Here is a 22,567-nt window from a genome sequence, read left to right on the forward strand (position 1 = left end):
GAAAAATTATTCACTTGCATATTTTAAACTTTTAAACATATGACGTCACAATGAAAAAAATGGTGTCTGTAAAAAAGTCACAGATATCTACCTCATAACTATCGCTTAATTGTATTTTTTTGTTTTGTTACTGTCGCATTTTCTCCGATATGTTAGATGATAGATAATCGATCCAAACAAAGAAAAGTTGGGGGGGGGGGGGGGGTCGCTTAAAAGGGTAAATATATGAAAAAGAAAATCTCGACCATTCCTTGATGTCTGAGATTTCTGTATTGAACAAGTATTTGATACACTGCCAATGGGTTTTCGCATTGGCAGTGTATCAAATACTTGTTCTCCCCACTGTATACATAAATTACGCTAAGTTCATTTACATCCTGTGTAACTCCTGGGGCCTAAGCCCCCCCGATCCTAAAACCTAGTGGCGCCCCTGGTCTCCCCCCCGCTTAAACTGGCTGTTGTGCCCTGGCCTCAGACGAGCACGTCGACTACACTTCTACTTGACGTCAGAGTCATGATTTTATTTTTAAAGTTTAAGCAACCCACATACGTTGTCTGTCTCTGTGCGGTAAAACCTGAAAGAGAAAGACAACTAAAAAGAAAGTGCAGCTGGCTTGACCACTTATTTCGAAAACGCGGCTCACGTCACCGCAGTTCGTAGAGGCAGGGTTCCATGCAAAATGGGAGGGGCCAGCAGACTTTCGGGGAACACAAAATCTTTCCCTCGCCCCTCAGTACTTCTCATTTTCTCCAACCACACATAGGACAAAAGATGAACTCCTTAGTGAAATGGGCCCTTTTTCTGTTTGTCCTCGTCTCTCTTCTTTTGAATATAATTTTGATCGGCATCTACTCAAACAGGGTACCTAAATGTTCCTCTCAGCCCGCTCATCATCTGAAAGGCAAACACGACGCGCGCAGCCGCGTGTTTGCGGATCTCACTCAGGATGAATATTTGCAGGTCCAACAGTACATGCGGAGCCAGAAGGAATTGAATATATCAACCAGGCAGCTCACGAAGCCCTCAGAGAACTTTTTGTTCTTAATAGAGCTTTCCCTGCCCAGGAAAGCGGAGGTATTGTCTTACTTGGACGGAATGGGTTCCAAGCCAGTGCGCGAAGCCACCGTGGTTGTCTTTCACGGATCCATGGGTTACATTAAGGAATATGTGGTAGGCCCTCTACCGAAGCCTACTTATCATAAGGATGTCACCAAGAAGAAGTACAAAACAGAGCTGCCTATTAACGCGCGCACGGTTACCGTCGGGGAGTATGACTTGTTGTTAAAGTTTCTGCGGCAAGAAGTCTTCTCCAAACTGCAGAAGCTCATGAACGAAAGTTTTGGTGCCGGCAAGAAGATAAACATCTTCGAGCAAATGCCACGCGGGGTGCGATCGGGGGACAGGAAAACATGGATGTCTTTCTTCAGAGACATGAGCGGCATGTACATCCACCCGGTGGGTTTCGAGATTCTCGTCAATCACGAGAGCGTCAACGAATCCAAATGGCAAGTGGAGAAACTTTATTATAACGGTCAGTATTTCGACACCGTGGCGGAACTTCAACAGAAATATGACGCAGGATCCGTGAAAAGAATAATTTACAATGAGGGGGTGGATTATAGCTCTTTGAAGCCCAAGCGCAAGCCTCTGCAGCTGAGCCCTTTGCAGTACTACACAGATGGGAAACGCTTCAGCGTCAACGGGAACCACGTCCTCTACTTGGACTGGAGCTTTTCTTTTGGGTTAAGTACTCTCACTGGGATGCGGGTGTTCGACGTGCGCTTCAAGGGAGAGAGGATTGCGTATGAGTTGAGTGTACAGGAAGCCATGTCAGTGTACGGCTCAGTGACGCCCGGGATGATTATCACCAAGTTTTTGGACTCCAGCATCGGCATCGGCCGTTTCGCGCACGAACTGGTCCGCGGCACCGATTGCCCCCACGAAGCCACTTACGTGGAGACGTACCGCTACATCGACGTGAAATTACCTGTCAGATACAGGAATTGCATTTGTATATTCGAACACAACTTTGGTCAGCCTCTGCGGAGGCACTTTGCTGACTTTTTCTCCAATAGTTACGGGGGCTTGGTCAACAGCGCTTTGGTGTTCAGAACAATCACTGCTATAGGAAACTACGATTACATGTGGGATTTCATCTTCTATCAAAGTGGAGCTGTCGAAGCCAAGGTGCACGCCACGGGTTACATCTCGTCTTCTTATCTGGTGGACGGCAGTTTGAAACACGGCCACCAGGTGGCAAAAAATGTCCTGGGGAACATCCACACGCACTTCATCAACTTCAAAGTGGATTTGGACGTGTTGGGTGAGTGTGAAGTTGCCTTATATGGAAAACTAAAAGGAAGTCGTCGAAATAGGATAAATGACCCAGCTTTTTACGTTCTGTTCGCATTTCAGGTACACTTAACCGTCTAAATTTATTAACGGGCATGCTCTTATGAGCCAAATACAAATTTAAGAGATTATTTTGCTTGGATGCCGTGATAACAAAAGGGTCCCTTGTTTCCCCTGTGTTTGTTCCCTTTTTTTGTTCCCAATCCCTTTTGAGCGGAGGAAAACGTATTGCAATGACCACCACCTGAAAATTCTAAAATTTTAAAATCAAGCCTATATCAGGGTTGTCAAACAGTCTAGGGCCGCAGCTATCGATTATTTCAGTAATTGATTAATCTATTGATTAGTTAGTTCGAATAATCAAGTCATCGAATGACAAACATTTAATGCTTTGCAGAACAGATTTTAAATGTAAAAAAAAAGACAAGTGTTTAATGCCTGCAATAATACTTATTTTGGCTTTCTGAGATTGCACTTTCAAAAGAGCATTGAATGCAAACACAAAATAGAATTCATGAGTGTTTCTTCAAACCATGCAGAATTGCACTTTCATTTCGCAAGAGCAATAAACGCATTTAAAAATACCTGAGCTTAGCCTCAAACGATATGTATGTATATTTATATGAAAGTTTAGATCATGGAGAAAATTGATTTGCTGTGGCGACCCCTGAAGGGAAAAGCAGAGGATGTTAGTATAACGAAAGAACAATTGACTTATTGGCATAGCAAAAGGCAGCTAGCTTAAATGCTATAAAATGCCAACTTAAATTTTTTTTTTTTTTTTTTTTACAAAGTTCTTTACAAATCGTTCAAACACATATTCCCGCGAAAAAAATTCAAAATTCACTTTTAAACTAAATTACGAATGCATAAACAAATATTAGCTCAAACAAAAACATACCTTATGTTGGTCTTAACAGGGAGCAGCTGGATTATGCTGCTGTTAGACGAGTTCCAGCATATTCACTGTTGCCACTAGAGGGCAGTGTATCCACCCAAATCAATAAAACCAGATGCAACACTTTCGAAACAAACCATTACAACGCCACTCTAATGGCATACCGCAAGCAACTAGTCACTTTTGCTCATTAATATTCACGACGTTAGCAATTGTGGCTAAGCGGGTCAACCTCCCATTTTTCCTTAATAGTAAATGCATGCAAATAGTGTACGAACGAGATGTTGACTGAGCTAAACCTACCAGTTCTGCCCGAAAATGATGTCCCTAGTGCCAAATTCACTGGTAAAGATGTGGAAGAACATACAAAATGTTCAGTTAAAGAGATGGCTTGAGTGTCGAGGGCTGAACAAGAGCCTACCTGACCCACACCTTTTTCCGTACGCCACTGACAATGACGTTCTCGTGCTTCAACAAGCTATCCTTTACCACCATATGCCCAGTCTTTCTTATATATCACATCCTCTGGTTGTCTTACGTCAGAGAGTAACTAGAAACTGCAATTTCGGGAGAAATTACACCTTGGTCTTTCCTCTGTGGAGATACAGATCTTAGCCCCACTCAGGTCTATCAATAGAATGGACCATAATGCCAGTCAATGGCACTAAACAAAGTAAAAGCCATTAGAAATGATTGGGAGAATTGGACGTCCATGGACGTCAATGGCGGCACCCTTCATAATTGTTAATGGAATTGGGGAAGTTTGGGGGACACGTCCTATTGATATCGAGTCATTTTCTGTTGATTTGGGGGAGAAAAAAAAATTCCCATTGAAAATGAATGGGAAAAAATTTGGACCTCCATGGACGTCACTGGTATCAACTTACATAGGCGTCAATGGAATCCAAGTACATTGGCATCAATAGAATGAAAAAACATGATTAAAAGCCATTAGAAATGAATGGGAAATTTGGACGTCCATGGCCGTCAATGGCGGCACCCTTCATAAGCGTCAATGTAATTGGGGAAGTTTGGGGGACACGTCCTATTGATATCTGGTCATTTTCTTTTGATTTTGGGGGGAAAAAAATTCCTATTGAAAATGTATGGGAAAAATTTTGGACGTCCATGGACGTCAATGGCAGCACCCCCCATAAGCGTCAATGGAGTTGGGGACGTTTGGGGTATACGTCCTATTAATATGTGGTCATTTTCTGTTGATTTGGGGAAATTTAGTTTTTTCCCCATTGAAAATAAATGGGAAAAATTTTGGACGTCCATGGAAGTCAATTGCGGCACCCTTCAATGGAACTGGGGAAGTTTGGGGGACACGTCTTCATGTTTGTTCATTCTATTGATGCCAATGTACTTGGATTCCATTGACACTTATGTAAGTTGATACCATTGACGTCCATGGACGTCCAAAATTTTTCCCATTCATTTTCAATGGGAATTCCCCCCCCCCAAATCAACAGAAAATGACTAGATATCAAAAGGACGTGTACCCCAAATGTCCCCGATTGCATTGCCGCTTATGGAGGGTGATGCCATTGACGTTCATGGACGTCCAAACTTCCTATTCATTTCCAATGGCATTTCTTCATGTTTGTTCATTCTATTGATGCCAATGTACTTTGTATCCATTGACGCTTATGTAAGTTGATACCATTGACGTCCATGGACGTCCAAAATTTTTCCCATTCATTTTCAATGGGAATTTTTTTTTTTTTTTCCCCCAAATCAACAGAAAATGACTAGATATCAATAGGACGTGTCTCCCAAATGTCCCCGATTGCATTGCCGCTTATGGAGGATGATGCCATTGACGTCCATGGACTTCCAAACTTCCCATTCATTTCCAATGGCATTTCTTCATGTTTGTTCATTCTATTGATGCCAATGTACTTGGATTCCATTGACGCTGATGTAAGTTGATACAATTGACGTCCAAAATTTTTCCCATTCATTTTCAATGGGAATTTTTTTTTTTTTTTTTCCCCAAATCAACAGAAAATGACTAGATATCAATAGGACGTGTCCCCCAAACTTCCCCAATTACATTGACGCTTATGAAGGGTGCCGCCATTGACGGCCATGGACGTCCAAATTTCCCATTCATTTCTAATGGCTTTTAATCATGTTTTTTCATTCTATTGATGCCTATGTACTTGGATTCCATTGACGCCTATGTAAATTGATACCACTGACGTCCATGGACGTCCAAATTTTTTCCCATTCATTTTCAATGGGACCCCCCCCCCCCAAATCAACAGAAAATGACTCGATATCAATAGGACGTGTCCCCCAAACTTCCCCGATTCCATTAACAATTATGAAGGGTGCCGCCATTGACGTCCATGGACGTCCACTTCTCCCATTCATTTCTAATGGCTTTTACTTTGTTTTGTGCCATTGACTGGCATTATGATCCATTCTATTGATAGACCTGAGTGGGGCTAAGATCTGTATCTCCACAGAGGAAAGACCAAGGTGTAATTTCTCCCGAAATTGCAGTTTCTAGTTTACATTGCTATTTTTGTGTAGCGATCGCAAATGCTACTCAGTGACAGCCAACGAACACTTTTACTTTTTTCATTGATAACAAATCTTAATTCTATAACCTATTTTCACTTCCCCTTACTAAAGTTGTTTTTTTTTTCAACAGAAAAGGTAACAACAGTGGCATTCAGATACCATTTTAATTTCTTTTAGGTCATTCATTGTCAGACAGAAGCAGCACAACAAAACCCCACGCTAAAAAATAAGTAAAAATATCATAATGGCTTACCTCTTCGTCCTCTGTAGGACCATGGCCCCCAACAAAATGTTTACTCCATATGAAGGTGAATGGCTTCACCTTGCTGGCGTTAAACAAGCTGATCCATTCTTCACTTTTTTTTCCTCCGAGTTTTTGGTTTTGGGAAACGTATGAAGAAAACATCCTTCCTATGTCGTAATGTCTAGAGTCGTTTCTACAATATCCATAGCAGCAGTGTTTACTCTGCATGTTCTTTTTTGAAAGATTACCGGCAGAAAACAAGGAGTAATAACATGAGTTGTAATTGAGGGCGTGTCCATGTTGACCCACTTCCGGGTTAAGATGGCGATGTACGGTCTAAAAATAGCATCCGTGCGGTACGCTATTAAACGAATCCTCAAAGCAGCATAATTTCATTCGATGCTTTTTTTCTAATCGAATTACTCGAGTAAATATATTAATCGTTGCAGTACTAATACAGTCGTATTAAAGAAACGGCCCACCAGGAGGTCCTATCTGATGTTGTTCTGCCTGACAGGCACGTTGTAGCTCATTCATACTGTACATACAAAATCACTTGATTTTATTTCGACACTGGTGCTGTACAACCTGTTTTGGTGGCTGGAGGATGTGACCCAAAAGCCTAGTAATGAGGAGTCAGAAATGAGAAGGAGCTTGAGGGCGTGTTTATTAAGCAAAGTAAAAAAATGAAATTGGTGAGAAGTGGTTGCACCGCAGATCTCTCGACAGAGTTGGGAGGCCGAGATGGCTTGGCGTTGCTGTGAAAAAGGAAGATTCAATAAATCACAAAGTTGGTCAAGTGAGTGGCCTGTAGCACTTCACCATACTGTATGTGCAGACCCGTCGCTTATAGTGGCAGGCAGTTGATTGCGGAGTGTAGGCAGGTGTGGAGATTAATGACAGGTGTTCAGAGCAGAGTCAGGGAGGAGGAGGATGTGAAAGTGAAGATGATTGAGCTGCAACAAAACTGTGGATTTGTGATTTGTGTTATCAAGTGCATGCACAACTGCACTCTGCTACTTGGACGTCGAGCGCCATTAGTAGTAGACAGTGAGTTCATTTATTTGGCCGGGAATAAACTGGTCCGGCCAACATCAAATTGCAATAAATGTGGCCTGTGAACCAAAATAAGTTTGACGCCCTTTGCTCATATGAACAATATAAAGTCATTTTCATAAAAGTTTTATCAACAGGAATCAAATGAACAAACAAAAAAGTATTTCAACCTCTAAATCTTTATTTTTACTCATTCAGTGTGAAACCTGGGAATGTTTGGATGAACACAGTTGAGATCCTGGCAGGAATACAAGACATACAAACACAAAGCCAACAGATTTCAGTCTGTTGAGCCAGTTCAAAAGTTGCAGTCTGTGGACCTCGGATAACTTCTGGTTCACGTAAGGTAAAAATAAGTCATATAACGACTTTAATATCACCATTTTTTGACTTTTTTCTCCCAATATTACTTCAATCTCTAATATTACGCCCAAAGCAGTTTTGTGTTTGCACAGCCCGTTATACCAACTTGCAATTCACGTGGTATAAAGATAAGCAACAAAACGACTTTAATCTCTTACTATAATGATTTTTCTCTTGCAAATTACAATTTTAATCTGGTAAATTAACAATGTATGATTTAACTCTCATAATATTATGACTTAAATCTCATTAATTTTCTGACTTTTCTCTCGGAATATTACAATGTATGACTTCTTGGCAGTTATTGTCGTTTCCCGCTCTCTCGGAAACAACTGTTATAGATCACTCCCAGGGGCAAATTCTCAGAAAATAACAGCAGTATTACTATATTTGGCCAAATGCTAAAAGAAACAAAAGTAAAATGCATTGGTCATCACAGTCGTGCCATAGTTTCAGTGGTCGCAACAAAAAAAGAAAAAAAAGATCCATCCATCCATTTTCTCCCGCTTATCCGAGGTTGGGTCACGGGGGCAACAGAGGCGTGTCAACCAAGACAACCGCACAACATCCAGAGCCTTTAGAAACTCCGGGCGGATCTCATCCACCCCCGGGGGCTTTGCCACTGAGGAGCTTTTTAACCACCCCATTGACTTCAACCCCAGAGATAGGATGACCCGCCTCGGAGTCCCCAAGCTCTGCTTCCTCATGGGAAGCCGTGTTGGTGGGATTGAGGAGGTCTTCAAACTATTCGGCCCACCGACTCACAACATCCCTGGTTGAGTTCAGCAGCGCCCCATCCACACTATACACCGTGTTGGTGGTGCACTGCTTTCCTCTCCTGAGACGCCCGATTGTGGACCAAAATTTCTTTGAAGCTGTCCGGAAGTCGTTCACCATGGCCTCATCGAACTCCTCCCATGCCTGGGTTTTCGCTTCAGTGACCACCCGAGCCGCGTGCCGCTTTGCCAGCCGATACCCATCAGCTGCCTCTGGAGTCCCGCAGGCCAAAAAGGCGCGATAGGACTCCTTCTTCAGCTTGATGGCATTCCTCACCGATGCTGTCCACCAGTGGGTTCTGGGATTGCCCCCACGACAGGCACCGACCACCTTGCGACCGCAGCTTCGGTCGGCCGTTTCAGCGATAGAGGTGCGAAACATGGTCCATTTGGACTCAATGTCTCCCACCTCTCCCTGGACATGGGAGAAGCTCTGCCGGAGATCGGAGTTGAAACTCCTCCGGACAGGGGACTCCGCCAGGCGTTCCCAGCAAACCCTCACAAAACGTTTGGGTCTGCCGGGCCAGACCGACATCTTCCCCTACCATCGGAGCCAACTCACCACTGGGTGGTGATCGGTTGACAGCTCCGCCCCTCTCTTCACTCGAGTGTCCAAGACATGCGGCCTCAAGTCCGATGACACGAATATAAAATCGATCATCAAACTACGGCCTAGGGTGTCCTGGTGCCAAGTGCACATATGAACACCCTTATGCTTGAAAATGGTGTTCATTATCGACAATCCGCGACGAGCGCAGAAGTCCAACAATAGAACACTGCTCGGGTTCTGATCAGGGGGGCCGTTCTTTCCAATCACGCCCCTCCAGGTTTCACTGTCATTGCCGACGTGAGCATTGACGTCCCCCAGCAGAACGAGAAATTCCCCAGAAGGAGCACTCTCCAGGGCCCCCTCCAAGGACTCCAGAAAGGGTACTCTGAACTGTGGTTTGGTGCATAAACACAAACAACAGTTAGGACCCGTCCCCCCACCCGAAGGTGGAGGGAGGCTACCCTCTCGTCCACCAGGTTGAACCCCAATGTACAGGCGGCGAGTCGGGGGAGCAATAAGCATGCCCACACCTGCTCGTCGCCTCCCACCATGGGCAACTCCAGAGTGGAATAGTGGAACCCATCTCGAGAGGACTGGTACCAGAGCCCAAGTCGTGTGTGGAGGTGAGCCCGACTACATCGAGTCGGAATTTCTCAACCTCAGGCACAAGCTCGGGCTTGTTCCCAACCAGAGAGGTGACATTCCACGTCCCAAAAGTCAGCTTCTGCAGCCGGGGATCCAATCACCAAGGACCTCTCCTTTGGCTGCCACCCAAAATTCTATGCACCCAACCTTCTTGGCCCCTCCCACAAGTGGTGAGCCCATGGAAAGGAGAACCCACGTTACCTCTTCGGGCTGTGCCCGGCCCGACCCCATGGGTGCAAGCCCGGCCACCAGGCGCTCGCCATTGTGCCCCACCTCCAGGCCTAGCTCCAGAGAGGGGACCCGCTGATCCGTGTCCGGGCGAGGGAATTCATAAGTCAATGTTCGTACTCGTCATAGAAGGTCTTTTGAGTCATTCTTTGTCTGGTCCCTCACCTAGGTCCTGTTTGCCATGGGTGACCCTGCCAGGGGCACAAAGCCCCAGACAAAATAGCTCCTAGGATCATTGGGACACACAAACCCCACCACCAGGATAAGGTAATGACCCATGAAGGGTAAAAAAAGTCCCAAAAAAATGAATCAGTCCATTTTGCAGTGAATTTGGGGGCTTGAGATATTAATTCCGGGTGATTAATTTTCGGACTATAAACTGCTACTTTTTTCCTCCGTTTTTAATCCTGCGGCTTACAGTCCAGTGCGGTTTATTTTTAGATTCATTTGGGTTAATAGGAAACACTTTATTTGACAGTGGCGTCATAGGACCGTCATAATTATAACATGACACTATCACGGGCATTACTGATTGCTTATGACAGATGTCATTAAGTGTCATCTAACAAATTATGTCATTAACTCCATTTATGTCTACCTCTTGTACATCCATTCAAAGTGAGATAATTTGCCGGACAACACTAAATTACATCTTTTATAAGCATTCGTTGATGCTGTGATTGTCTTATGACAGTCTTGGCACCACTGTCAAATAAAGTGTTACCAAATACCATAACTAACGATTAATGAAACAACTAGAACAGTTACTGAATAAATAATTAGCACAGAATATGAATTTGGATTGTTATATACATCTTTAGCGCTGCAATGCATGCTAGGAGGTATGTTGGGCAACAACAGAATTGACAGCAGGTGGCAGCAGAGGTTGAGCTTGGAAGACTCCTATGTTATTGAGAGAGTTGGTACGCTTCGTCAGCCGCGACGGACTCGCTGCGATTGACTTCATCACTTGAAATTAGTATCTCAATATCTATAAAACGATAACAGCTCAAACCAAAATTCGTACAGCACAAATGTAGGATAAACAAATGGCACCATTTCAGGTCAATTTTGCTATAAATGGGGAGGCCGCATGACATCATCACTCAAAATTAATATCTCAATATCTCAAAAACGATAGCAGATGAAATTTTTTAGAGCATAAACCAGCACAAACGTAGCACAAACGATTGACACCGTTTTTAGCCATGTTTAATCAAATGGGGTGCTGGTTGACCTCAGATTGATCTATAAAAGAATTGTTAGTATCTCAAAAATGGCAGCAGCACAAACAAAAACATTTTCAGCACAAACCTAGCACAAACGAATAACATAATTTTTCAATAAATTTGCATCTGATGGGGGGCCAACTTCATGGAGGTCCGAGTGGGTTGGAACTATCAATGATAATTTACCACTATAAAAGACAGAAAAAAGGGGGACGTGGATTTCCATTATGCTTTTTTTCCGGGATGTTCATGTTACGCTTAATATGATTTAATACTGACACAACAATCCCCGCCTGTAAGTAGGGCCACTTACCCAAATGATAAACGTTTGGTGGTGAAATAGTAGTCTTCCTGATGGATACTGCAGCTTTTGGTGGAAAAGCAGCTAAAGCGAGGCATGGCTGCCACCAGTAAATTGACTACATTGAATGTTCAAACCAATTTTTTTTTCTTTTAATCTAGTATAGCACATTTTTCAAGTACAGTTTAGTTGTCTTCAAAAGTTTCACGTTTAATGTTTTAAAGCAGGGGTCCCCATCTGCCGGGCCGCGGACCGGTACCGGTCCGTGGCGCATTTGCGACAGGGCCGCAAAGAAAAAATAATTTAATAACGACTGCATTCTGTCCGAATTAACCCTGTGCCCCTGCTTAACACACCAATATCTCTGTCTATTCTAGATATAATACTACGGGATAGATTACAATGTTGTCATAGAAGTCCATTGATTGGACTGCTAGCAGTACATCTTGTTTGTGTATATAATATATCTATGTGCGCTTGTCGATAATAGCGTATTACTAGGCCGCGGCGCAGCACATTTGTTCCCGGAAATAATTAGCCCCCACACGAGCAAAGATAACAGGAAAACAGACATCTTTGGAAATATTTTTACGGCGAAAAGGGCACCTGACGAGCCTACAACCTCGAAGACCCACGAACTGCGAAGGAGTGGATTCGTGACCCGTTTGTGAATAAACAGAGAGATCGCAAATGACGGCGACCTTATTAAACGTACATTTGAGACAACAACTCTACCGAGGTTCTGAATTAAAGTCATTCTGGAATATCCTGACATCGCGACAAGAGCGTTGAAAACCTTGCTACAATTTCCAACATCGTAAATTTGTGAAGCGGGCTTCTTAATTAATGTTTAACGACAAGGCGAAGTCGTTAATGGTGAGCGCGGTGTGCAGCTGTTGTGTGAAGCTTACATGGCAGGATGAATCTGAGGAGAACTTTTCTACAAGTCCTTCCATGATCAAACGTAATTTAATATTCCTTTCTTTCTAGAAAGTTTGTAGTGTTTACTTTGGAATCGCTGCATTTGTGCATTTTGCGGCTATGTTTAACATTACGCGCATGCGCAGAACCGCATCGTTGCAATTTTTGATGGGTTGCAAAATTTGTCAGAACACCGGTCTGTGAAAAAAAAGACCCAAATAACACCGGTCCGTGGTGCAAAAAAGGTTGGTGACCCCTGTCTTAAAGCATTTATTTTCAAACATTTAGGACTTCAAGTGTAATACCATTTAACTCAATGCTTAATTAGCGCCCTCCCCAACACATACGCACACAAATCTAAGTGCAGTATTTATGCTTAATGTGTATTATAGAAATAGACGTGACTTATGACTTTTTTTTTTTTTTTTTTAGTTTTGGTGGACATATATTGAACATATTTTAACTAATTAATGGTATTGACGATGATAGAGGCTCAATTCATTTGAATTGGGAAGAATGACAGTGAATGGTCATATTTCAGTGCCATTTATGGAGCTAAACACCTAATCATTCCCAGTCAAAATCAACTGGATGTCGAGCACTACAAATGGCTACTTTAATAGTCGGGTCATAAAATGAGGTTCTATGGCCATCCTCTGGCAAGGATGTTTTGATGATTGATTTGACATCTATGGACCATTTAGAAAAGATTTAGCCCCCAGGTCCCTTCCAAAATTTCCACCATTTTTTTCTAGCGAGCCAAATTCAAAATGGCGCCCGTCCACATCTCAAAAAAATAACTTTTGATCTGATTGAAAAAGAATCTTGCATGAAGGCATTTTTTCATACAAGTCAACCATGAGGATTCCAAATCTGACATCATTTAAATCATTAAAAATAGTTTTTACATTAAATTTCAAGATGGCCGACATTCGGTATAGTGAAAATTGCCAGATAACCAGCTGGGGGACTTCCCCCTTTGGGCCTGCCATCTTGCCCTGAATCGTTCTTTGTCAGGCCCCTCACCAGAGACCAGTTTGTCATGGGAGGCCCTACCAAGAGCACAAGGCTCCAGACAACATAGCTCTCGGGTCGTAGAGACAGACAAACCCCTCCACCACGGTAAGGTGACGGTTCCCGGAGAGGGTAGTTTTTGCCATGTCACTGACATCTTCTTGGGAGAAAAGGTTGTTGATCTAGATCAGCATCATCCTCCAGGGCTACGTGAGCAGCAGCACGGGCTTCGTGGGAGAGACTTGTATTCCTCAGAATTTCAAGATTCTCTCCTGTCTCCTGCGCTAGGTTGGGTATAAGGCTCTCCTTGGCCAGCTGGCTCATAAGTGCCTCATACATCAGCCTCAAGCAACGAAGCCCCCTCTTATAATGCTTGCCTTTTAGAGCAGAATCAACGGATCCCTCTGAAATAACTCCAGCCGCGACAAGTACATCTCCTAATTCACTCCCTATGTAGTGCATGTAGATGGTACCCATCATCACACACTGTGTATGGAAAGGGCACAATGGCACCGTACTTGTCCCGATTCTCTGCTTTCAACAGTGACAAGAACGTACACTGGATAATGTCCCACTAAAAAGGCAAAGGGCATGTGTTTCGAGTTGATGATGTGAGCTAGCTTTTTTATGACGTCATTCACAACTGACTTGTTTGGAGGTTGATTGTAAGACATATGGAAATAAGTCTTGCTTTTTGACTGCTCTTTATTCAAGCTGGCATGAAACCCATTGTAGGAAGGGGATAGTCTGATCAGCTGAATTTAGACGTTCACTATTATATCTTGCAGGAACAAGTGCATGAATAATGCTCCGCTTGCGTTGAGGCTCTGTACTTGATGAGAAGGTAGTGGGCCTAGGGCGAATGGGAGGTTCTCCACGCTGGATCATCTTATATGGTTTAACTGCCTGCATCGCTGATGCCTTCTCAGTCAGAGCCCGTGAAACAGTTTTTGCATCTTTTCTGCGCTCATGTGCATCCTGGATTTTCTGCTCCATGTGTGCAAGAATATCTAGCCGCTGCAGGAACATCCAGTAACATCATTGTTCAGTACACCCCCTGTCAAGGTGTCATTTTGAAAGTCATCATTCTCAATGATAGTGATACTTGGTTCTCCCTCAGCAATGTCATCAGGACACACAGAACACTGTTCAATATCATGCAAGGTCCAGCTATCACGCAAGCACGTCATGGTAGCTGATCCCCATGCCCAACTGATAGTAGCAGTCAAAAAGCTTCTTGCCGCGAGTCAAACCATGACCGGTGATGGAGATATTGATGGCCGTTGAGGTGGGTCGTTTTGTGGCACACTGTGTGATGAGAGAGGTGAGGGAACGTGTGCATGGAGACAGATCTATCTCCTTCTTCCCCCGTAGAGCAGATAGCAACTGCAGAAGGAGATGTGAGAGCTCTTCCTCATCCTCCAGTTCTTCAACCCTTGACAGCCTTTGGATGAGTTTTACAGAATTTATATCATCCATGATCCGCTCAGCCACATTGTACTTCAGCTGCTCATTACTGACGCCAATGGAGTTTAGTGCAGCTTCCACATATGACCCACCTCCAGACGTGTCATAGACCTGTCACTCTGGTTTCTCTGTGAGCGTGAATGGAAACAAATCTTATTCCCAAACTCCCAGGTCAGAATATCTTTGATGTAAAATGATATAATGACAGATTTTGGAAATCAATAACGAGAAATTATAGAGCTGTAGTCTTGGAGGAGGCTCTGCAGTGACCTTAACTCATGTTCCTCAAAAATAATTTTTGTTACGAACCTAGTCTGTGCCTCACATAGAGAGACATTGTGCATATGTGGGAGGTTGTCATTTTCTGTCATTTACTTGTATTTTGTCACATGTTTCATCCAACATGTGAAATGATATCGGATCTCAAGTGCATAGGGCTGATCAGCTGCAGAATCGACGAGGCAGTTGATTCTGTTCCGTATTGCCTGATCTTCCAGGGCCACTGTATGGTTCTTGAAAGCTGCCCATGCATGATGATAGCATATCAGGCTCAACTTTGTGCCTGGGTGCTTTGGGGACTCAGGCCTACAACACCAGACACATTTTGTTTTATCATGTATCTGCCTAAGACTTGATCGCAGACGTTTGGCAGCTGGATCTGCAGCTGTAGGGCATTCAACTAATATAGAAGACAACTGAGATGGGCAATCATTAGTATTCTTGTTTTCTCTGTCTTGTTTTGGCTTGTTCCAGTCTTTTAGCATTACATAGTGTTAACCTACATGCTTCATGGACAAATTTTCCCACTGGACCTTTATCCCAATCAACAGTTGCATAGACCTGCCCAAATCTGTCAAGGCCACTCCATAAAAGTGACTTTTGTTTTATGTTTTCCCATCTTTGAGTTGACCTAATGGTATCTGTGGCTTCATTACACAGAGTACCACTTTGAAGAACACATGCAGCTATATTTGTCCCTGTTGGTATATTCTTTTCTTCCATAATCAAGCTGTTGTGCCATGCAGCATGTCTTAAGTATCTATTTTCTGTAATTCAACAGAGAGGTCTCAAAGTGCATGAGCTATCCTGCATCGTTGATAAAAATGTCTGAATATTCTCTATTTGAGCATAACTAACCATTAGCATTTTCCCGTATAATTTTCTTTTTATCCTGGTTTTGTTGACTTGGTAAGTTTCAGAAACGATAACTGTACATTTGACGAAATGGTGAATTGCATAAAATTAGATTGTTATGCCAACATACATATTTAAAGGCTGCCTTGAAATATTATTTAAAAATTGAAGAAAAAAAAATATCCCGGAAGATACGATGTAGCCCACAACAAGGGGTCACGGCCTGTAAATGTTGAGTACCACTGCACTAGAAGGCAGGCATCTTTAATTTTAATGTCGAAACTAGTTTTAATGATTAAACCAATGTCAGATTTGAAATCCTCATGGTTGACTTGTATGAAAAAGTGCCTTCATGCATGATTGTAGGTCAATCAGATCAAAAGTTATTTTTTTGAGGTGTGGCTGGGCGCCATTTTGAATTTGGCTCTCTAGAAAAAATTTTGGGGGGAGGGACCTCGCTAGAAAAAAATGCTGGAAATTTTGGAAGGGACCTGGGGGCTAAATCTTTTCTAAATGGTCCATAGATGTCAAATCAATCATCAAAACATCCTTGCTAGAGGATGGTCACAGAACCTCACTTTATGACCCGACTATAATGTTGACAATGATGCTGTATTGGTACTTGCTGAGCCAAGTATTGTTTGAAGTGCTACTGGCTGTAAAATGTTTGAGAATCTTACACTTTAACACTCCTTTTATTGATTGTAATTGAAACAATTAACCTTTGTAAGATTTTCAGTACTCTGGGACCCTTTTATTTTCATTACTGACAACAGGTCCCAGGACCTGAACACCATGCTATGGTTAAGGGAAAAGAAAAATAGTTTTAAAAATGTAATACATAAATAATTAAATAAAATAAGAATAACTACAAAATGCTATTTGCTTTGCTGTTATGGTTGTTATATCGGATTACTTCCTGTTGGTATCACGTTACTTCCTGTTGATTTTGAGGCATTTTGGGGTCACTTCCTGTTGATATCAGGCCTTTTGGAGTCATTTCTTGTTGATATTCAGTCGTTTCGGGGTTAGTTACGGTGGCCGGAAGTGCAGAACAACTACGGTAAATGAAAAAAAAAAAAAAAAGGCAAATTCAAAAACACAATGTCAAATCAAAAAACAAAATGGACAATTCAAAAACACAACGGCATATCAAAAGACAACGGCAAAACACATAACAAAAAAAAAAAAAAAAAAAAAAAAAAAAAAAAAAACGAATTCCAAAATTTAACGACAAATAACATTTGAAAAAACTATTTAAAAACACAACGACAAATCAGAAAACACAGCAGCAAAAAAAAAAAAAAAAAAAAAAAAAAATTACATTAAAGAACCGGAAAAGGTAGGTACCACTCAAAAAGTACAGTCATCGCAGATTGAACAGACGCCGCGATTGTAAATAGCGAGGATAAACAGTGGGAATATGCTTACGAGAGTCAAGTTCACTTTTTACACATACTTTGTTTACACCACACTCACCCATGTTATGCAATCAACAACTATACAACAAACGGGAGGATCGGTTTGGCACATCGAACGCACCAATATGAAAGTGTCACTGACAGCAGCACTCTTAGTGACGCTACAATAGAGTATTCATTCATATACAGTGGAGCGGCTCCAACTACCCGGGCAGGTGGGACCTTGACAATCTGGCCAGAAGGGCAAACTCCGCACGTTCACCCTAGTGTCAACCCTTTGTACTGACTCCATTTTGAAAGGTTTAAAGAAGGTTCACCCAAAACAAGTTGACAACTTATTCAGGTCGAAAGCGATCAAAACGGCAAGGCGAAACAGACTCAGGCGAGGAGGCAAACTCGTTCCAGGGTGACCATATCATAAGTCAACAAAAGGCTCCCGAGTGACAAATGACAACGATTAGACGATTGAAGGCTGTCGCGGGGTGGGCCGGGAGTTACTGTTGTCAGGGCAACGAGGGTGGTGGATTTTGCCACCTAAGCATCAAAGGGGCTCTTGGAGTCTTATCAGTTGGATATCGGGCGTTCTCCGGTGTTCCTTGTGTTGAGACAGAGCGTCCCGCCATTTGTTCTGGACTGTCCGGGAGAACTGATTGTGAGCGTTGGTGCGTCAGTCTTGCTCAGTTGTATAACGCACGTGCTGGGCTTCCGTGATAAGAATGCGTTGTTTTTCTCTTATGCCCTATATTCTGCTTGTTTTCCTTAAACTATGTGCTATTTATTTTATATTGTGTGTGTTAGAGTAATACAAACAGTTAGACGGTGCCTACGAGAAAAGGAACTATCTCCTTCAGTATGTAGAGGTACCACTTTAAATAAATATTTTTATTCGGCACATACGTATGAAGTGCTTCATACGCATGTCCTGAAAAAAAATATTCATTTATAGGGGCAGCCACTTTAGCGTCTTTGGTAATGCTCTTTTTCACATACCACGCCACAAGCGGAATACCTTCTTATTTTATCAGTACCTACCCTTAACAATAGATTTGTCCCATCAGGGATGAGTATTCTTATTGAATGGTACCTTCCTTTTCCGATTCCTTAATGTAATTTTGTTTTTGAATTTGCCCTTGTGTTTTCTGATTTGTCGTTATGTTTTTTTTGTTATGTAGTTTGCGGTTGTGTTTTTGAATTTGCTGTTTTGTTGTGTGATTTACCGTTGTTTTAAAAAAAAAATTTGGCTGTTGTTATTTAATTTGCTGTTTTGTGTTTTGTACTTCAGGGCCACTGTAGTTAGTTCCCGTTGATATTGGATCTCTTGCTGTTGGTATCGCATTACTTCTTGTTGATACGGGCTGAATAAAATGCCACTGAAAAAACAAGCAAAACATTATAGATAGTAGCTTTACACTACACAAAGCATGCAAAGCTACCATCTTTTGGTCACAATTAGAGCTGTCCCGACGAGTTGACATAGTCGACGTCATCGATGACGTAAATCCGTCAATGAGCACAACATCCCGTCGACGGTTAATGAAGGGTTAAAAAAAATATATGCGTGGAAAGTTCACAATGTCGGACGCTCGATATGCAAGCGGGGAAAACGGCACAAAGCCAAAAAAGCACACCAGAGTGTCCAAAACATTAACTTATCTTAAATAAACAAAGGAGGGTACACTGTTGTGTCCTGTCTCTTCAATGCCAAGCTTGGCTGCACATCGGCTGTGAATAAACACCTACGCTGTCACCAAGTTGTAATTTTCGAAGTGGACAGGAGTAAATCCATCTAACTAATTAACGACACGTTTTATTGAAGTTACTAAGCTTGTCGCGGTATGCAATGAGTCCATTTATCGCACGGTAAATAAAAATGAGGGCGGTAATTTTCATGGCTGCGTTTTATCGCGCGTGCGCGTGCTGATGGTAGACAAAACTCCAGTTCTAATTCTTATCAACACGCTGTAGAATTAAAGTTCAGACATACAAAATAAGAAAACACATCTATATTAAACACTGTAAACGTTAGCATTGCTACATTGAGGTGAATGGGGAAAAAAAACAACCTACTTTAGCCTGCTATAAAAGATTGGCAGTCTTGCTGTTTAACAGCATTTGCAAACGAAAAAAAAGAAAAAAAAAATCTATTACTGACACCACATGCAATGACATAAAGTGCTTTTTTTTGTGGAGTGTAAGTTAGCTGTTTAGCGAATGTACTTCCGGTGAACATTTCATAATAAAAGCATGTCATGTTCGCAATATAAATAACGATTTCTGGAGTTAATCCCACATACTTCAGAATTCAGATTCTACACTACGAATACCTTTAAAATGACAGCTTTTATAAAAAATCTGATTGGCAATGAATAACTATTATACTATTATACGTATATAGTACTATACAATAATATTAATGCTATTTTTTTTTTTCTTTTTTAAGAATTGTTTTGAATCATGTTGGAAAGACGAAGTCAGTGTTTTGAATCTGTTTACATTCCATTCTTTTGCACTAGTTAATTCTATCAGCATTTGAACTCATTATTTGTGATTTATTATTGTTATTTACGTGTATTTGTACTTTAATGACGAATTTAAGTGTTCCAAAATGTTTTTGTGAATCTATAAGCATCAACAAAAATTTCATTAGTAAGCTAGTTTAAAAAAAAAAAGTTATATATATATATATATATATATACATGTATGTTAGATTAGTCGACAAATCGTAAAAAATAGTCGGCTGACTAATCGGGAGAAAATTAGTCATTTGGGACAGCCCTACAATTAAGAATTGTACCCTGCTAAAGACATAATAATTACAGGAGAAGTATGATTCTGTTAAATTTTTAAAAATGTGATACAGTATATGTACATCAGTAAGATTGCAATGTTTGTGTCCATTTACACTTAACATTAACCACGTTAAACATTTTCTGCAGTAAAACAGAATGAATGTGATGAATAAATTAAGTCTAGTTAAAATGAATAAATGAAATTAAGTTAGGTTTACTTTACAGTAGTTTATTTAAAATAATCCTCTCAAAGCAGGTTCCTTCGGGTCAGGAGTTTTGCAACATTGCCAGTGAGTAATGGTTTTCTGGGTTACTGTCATATTTCTCATCTTGACATTTTTGGGCTATAAGAAGAGAGTTATAAAGAGGAAGACTGTAGCCTGGGAATACTGGAATGTTGGCAAAAAGCCTAGTTTTACTAAATTCTCTGGAGAAAGCCAAGGCTGCTTTATGTCGGCTGTTGCTGATACCAGCAAGCATCTTGAAAAAAATGATGATTCTATGACATGTAATGTCATAAGAGGAAGTAAAAGAAATGTAACAACGAAAAAGCAAAGGATAATGACAAAACAGTAATACTGTAAGCTATGAAATATGATAAATACAACAAATGTTGTTGGTTGTGGTATTGTAAACTGGGGTGTTCAGCTCATACATACCATCTGTAGAGATTAGTTTACAATTTAAGATGGATAAGAACCAGAGAGCTATTATTAATTGGGGAGGACATTCAGTGGAGCAACAAAAAACTCGGGTGGTCTTTTGAACTATATTCTAAACAGGTTTTCCTGAAGAGGCAACAATTAGTTGCCTTAAAGTACTGTTTTGTGCTGACGGAATGGTATCAGTACCATAGGGGGAAAAAAATACTGATATAATTATATTGCATGGTGAAAAAAGGAGGCTGAACAATGAATCAAAGAGAAAACAGAAATACTTTGTTCACTTTTGTAATGGTGACCTTTCAGGGTGGGTGTGAACGAGTTACTTTTTTTTTTTTTAACCTGTCATGTTCAGCTGTTTCGACACACAGAATGGGAATCTGAGTGTCCTTATGATCTGTACAGTTTTAATGTCTCACATGGGAGTATCCTATACTCCCATTGTGGTTATTCATTGGGTTTCGTTTATCAGGAGAAAGCAGCGAGCAGGAAGGGGTGATGGGGGACAGAAAGGAAAATATAAGATAAGACTAGTAGATGAGATGATAGTCCTAAGACCCTTTCACACATACCTAAGCACGGTTGAAATACTGGAATTTAAACAGGTAGCCCTTATGCACAGACTTCATAATGTATTGATGGGATTCAGGGCGCGGGGCCAATTCATAGGGTGCCTATCAAAGCAGACCGAGTGGAAACACAGACAAAGAGCTTTTTCCGTTGAAAATTCTTGTGAATAAATGCCTAAATCCCGGAATTCTTAATAGATATGGACGTAAAACAGTCTCGATTCTTGGTTAAAAGCAAAAAAACGGACAGTTAGCAGTTATTTTACATAAATATTGCGAACTATGATGCTAGTCAGTAAGCAAATTAGCAGCCGCCATATCACAGACAAAGAGCTTTTTCTGTTGAAAATTCTTGTGAATAATGCTTAAATCCCTGTATTCTTTATAGATATGGATGTAAAACAGCCTCGATTCTTGGTTAAAAAACAAACAAACTGGCAGTTATCTGTTATTCTACGTAAATGTTGCAAACTATGAGGCTAATCAGTAAGGAAATTAGTGGCCGCCATATGTAGACAAAGAGCTTTTTCCATTGAAAATTCGTGTGAATAAATACTTAAATCCCTGAATTTTTATAGGTATGGATGTAAAACAGTCTCGATTCTTGGTTAAAAGCAAAAAAAAAAAAAAAAAAAACGTGCGCTTAGCATTTATTTTGCGTAAATATTACAAACTATGATACTAGTCAGTAAGCAAATTAGCGGCCGCCATATGTAAACAAAGTGCTTTTTCCATTAAAAATTCTTGGGAATAAATGCTTAAATTCCTGAATTCTATATAGATATGAACATAAAACAGTCTTGATTCTTGGTTAAAAGAGCTAAAAACCGGGCCGTTTGCATTTATTTTACGTAAATGTTATGAAGTATTAGTCAAAATTTTCTTTTATCCCCGATAATAGTAGGTGATTTAATTACTGTATTTTTCGCACTATAAGTCGCAGTTTTTTTTTTTTTTTTTTTGGTAGATTGGCAGAGGGTGAGTCTTATACTCTGGAGTGACTTATATATGTTAAATTCTTAACACATTATTATACTATTGTAGCTTCTTAGCATGTTCTTTATGCTATAGTTATCTGAATAACTCATAATAGCTCTGTTACATTAACAAACCATGCACGTTCTCAGTTCGTTGTTTATGCGTCATGTAATGTTAGCATACCGTACACCTATTCAGCCAGTTGTTCTTTATTGTATTTTTACTTACGACTTTAAATTGCCTTTCAAGATGACATGTCTCTTCTTGGTGCTGGATTCTATCAAATACATTTCCCCCCAAAAATGCGACTTGTGTTTTTTTTCCTTTTCATTGCGCATTTTTTGGCTGGTGCGACTTATACTCAGGTGCGACTTATAGTCCAAAAAATATGGTACCTGACATGTTTCGGCGAACACTTCCGCCTTCGTTAGAGG

The 22,567-nt window shown here is 41.1% G+C and overlaps 1 protein-coding gene across 1 annotated transcript in view; it reads left to right on the forward strand.

Moving 5' to 3' along the window:
• The first annotated feature begins 750 nt into the window (after window positions 1-750).
• The window catches only part of aoc2 (amine oxidase copper containing 2), a 53,959-nt gene continuing 32,142 nt past the window's right edge, over window positions 751-22,567 (forward strand). Inside the window, exon 1 of the mRNA XM_057817181.1 lies at window positions 751-2,324. Within this exon, the coding sequence (XP_057673164.1) occupies window positions 773-2,324 (1,552 nt within the window). The 5' untranslated portion in view covers window positions 751-772. The remainder of the gene's footprint in view (window positions 2,325-22,567) is intronic.

Source organism: Corythoichthys intestinalis, chromosome 16 (assembly GCF_030265065.1).
Source record: "Corythoichthys intestinalis isolate RoL2023-P3 chromosome 16, ASM3026506v1, whole genome shotgun sequence".
NCBI classification, from domain to species: domain Eukaryota; kingdom Metazoa; phylum Chordata; class Actinopteri; order Syngnathiformes; family Syngnathidae; genus Corythoichthys; species Corythoichthys intestinalis.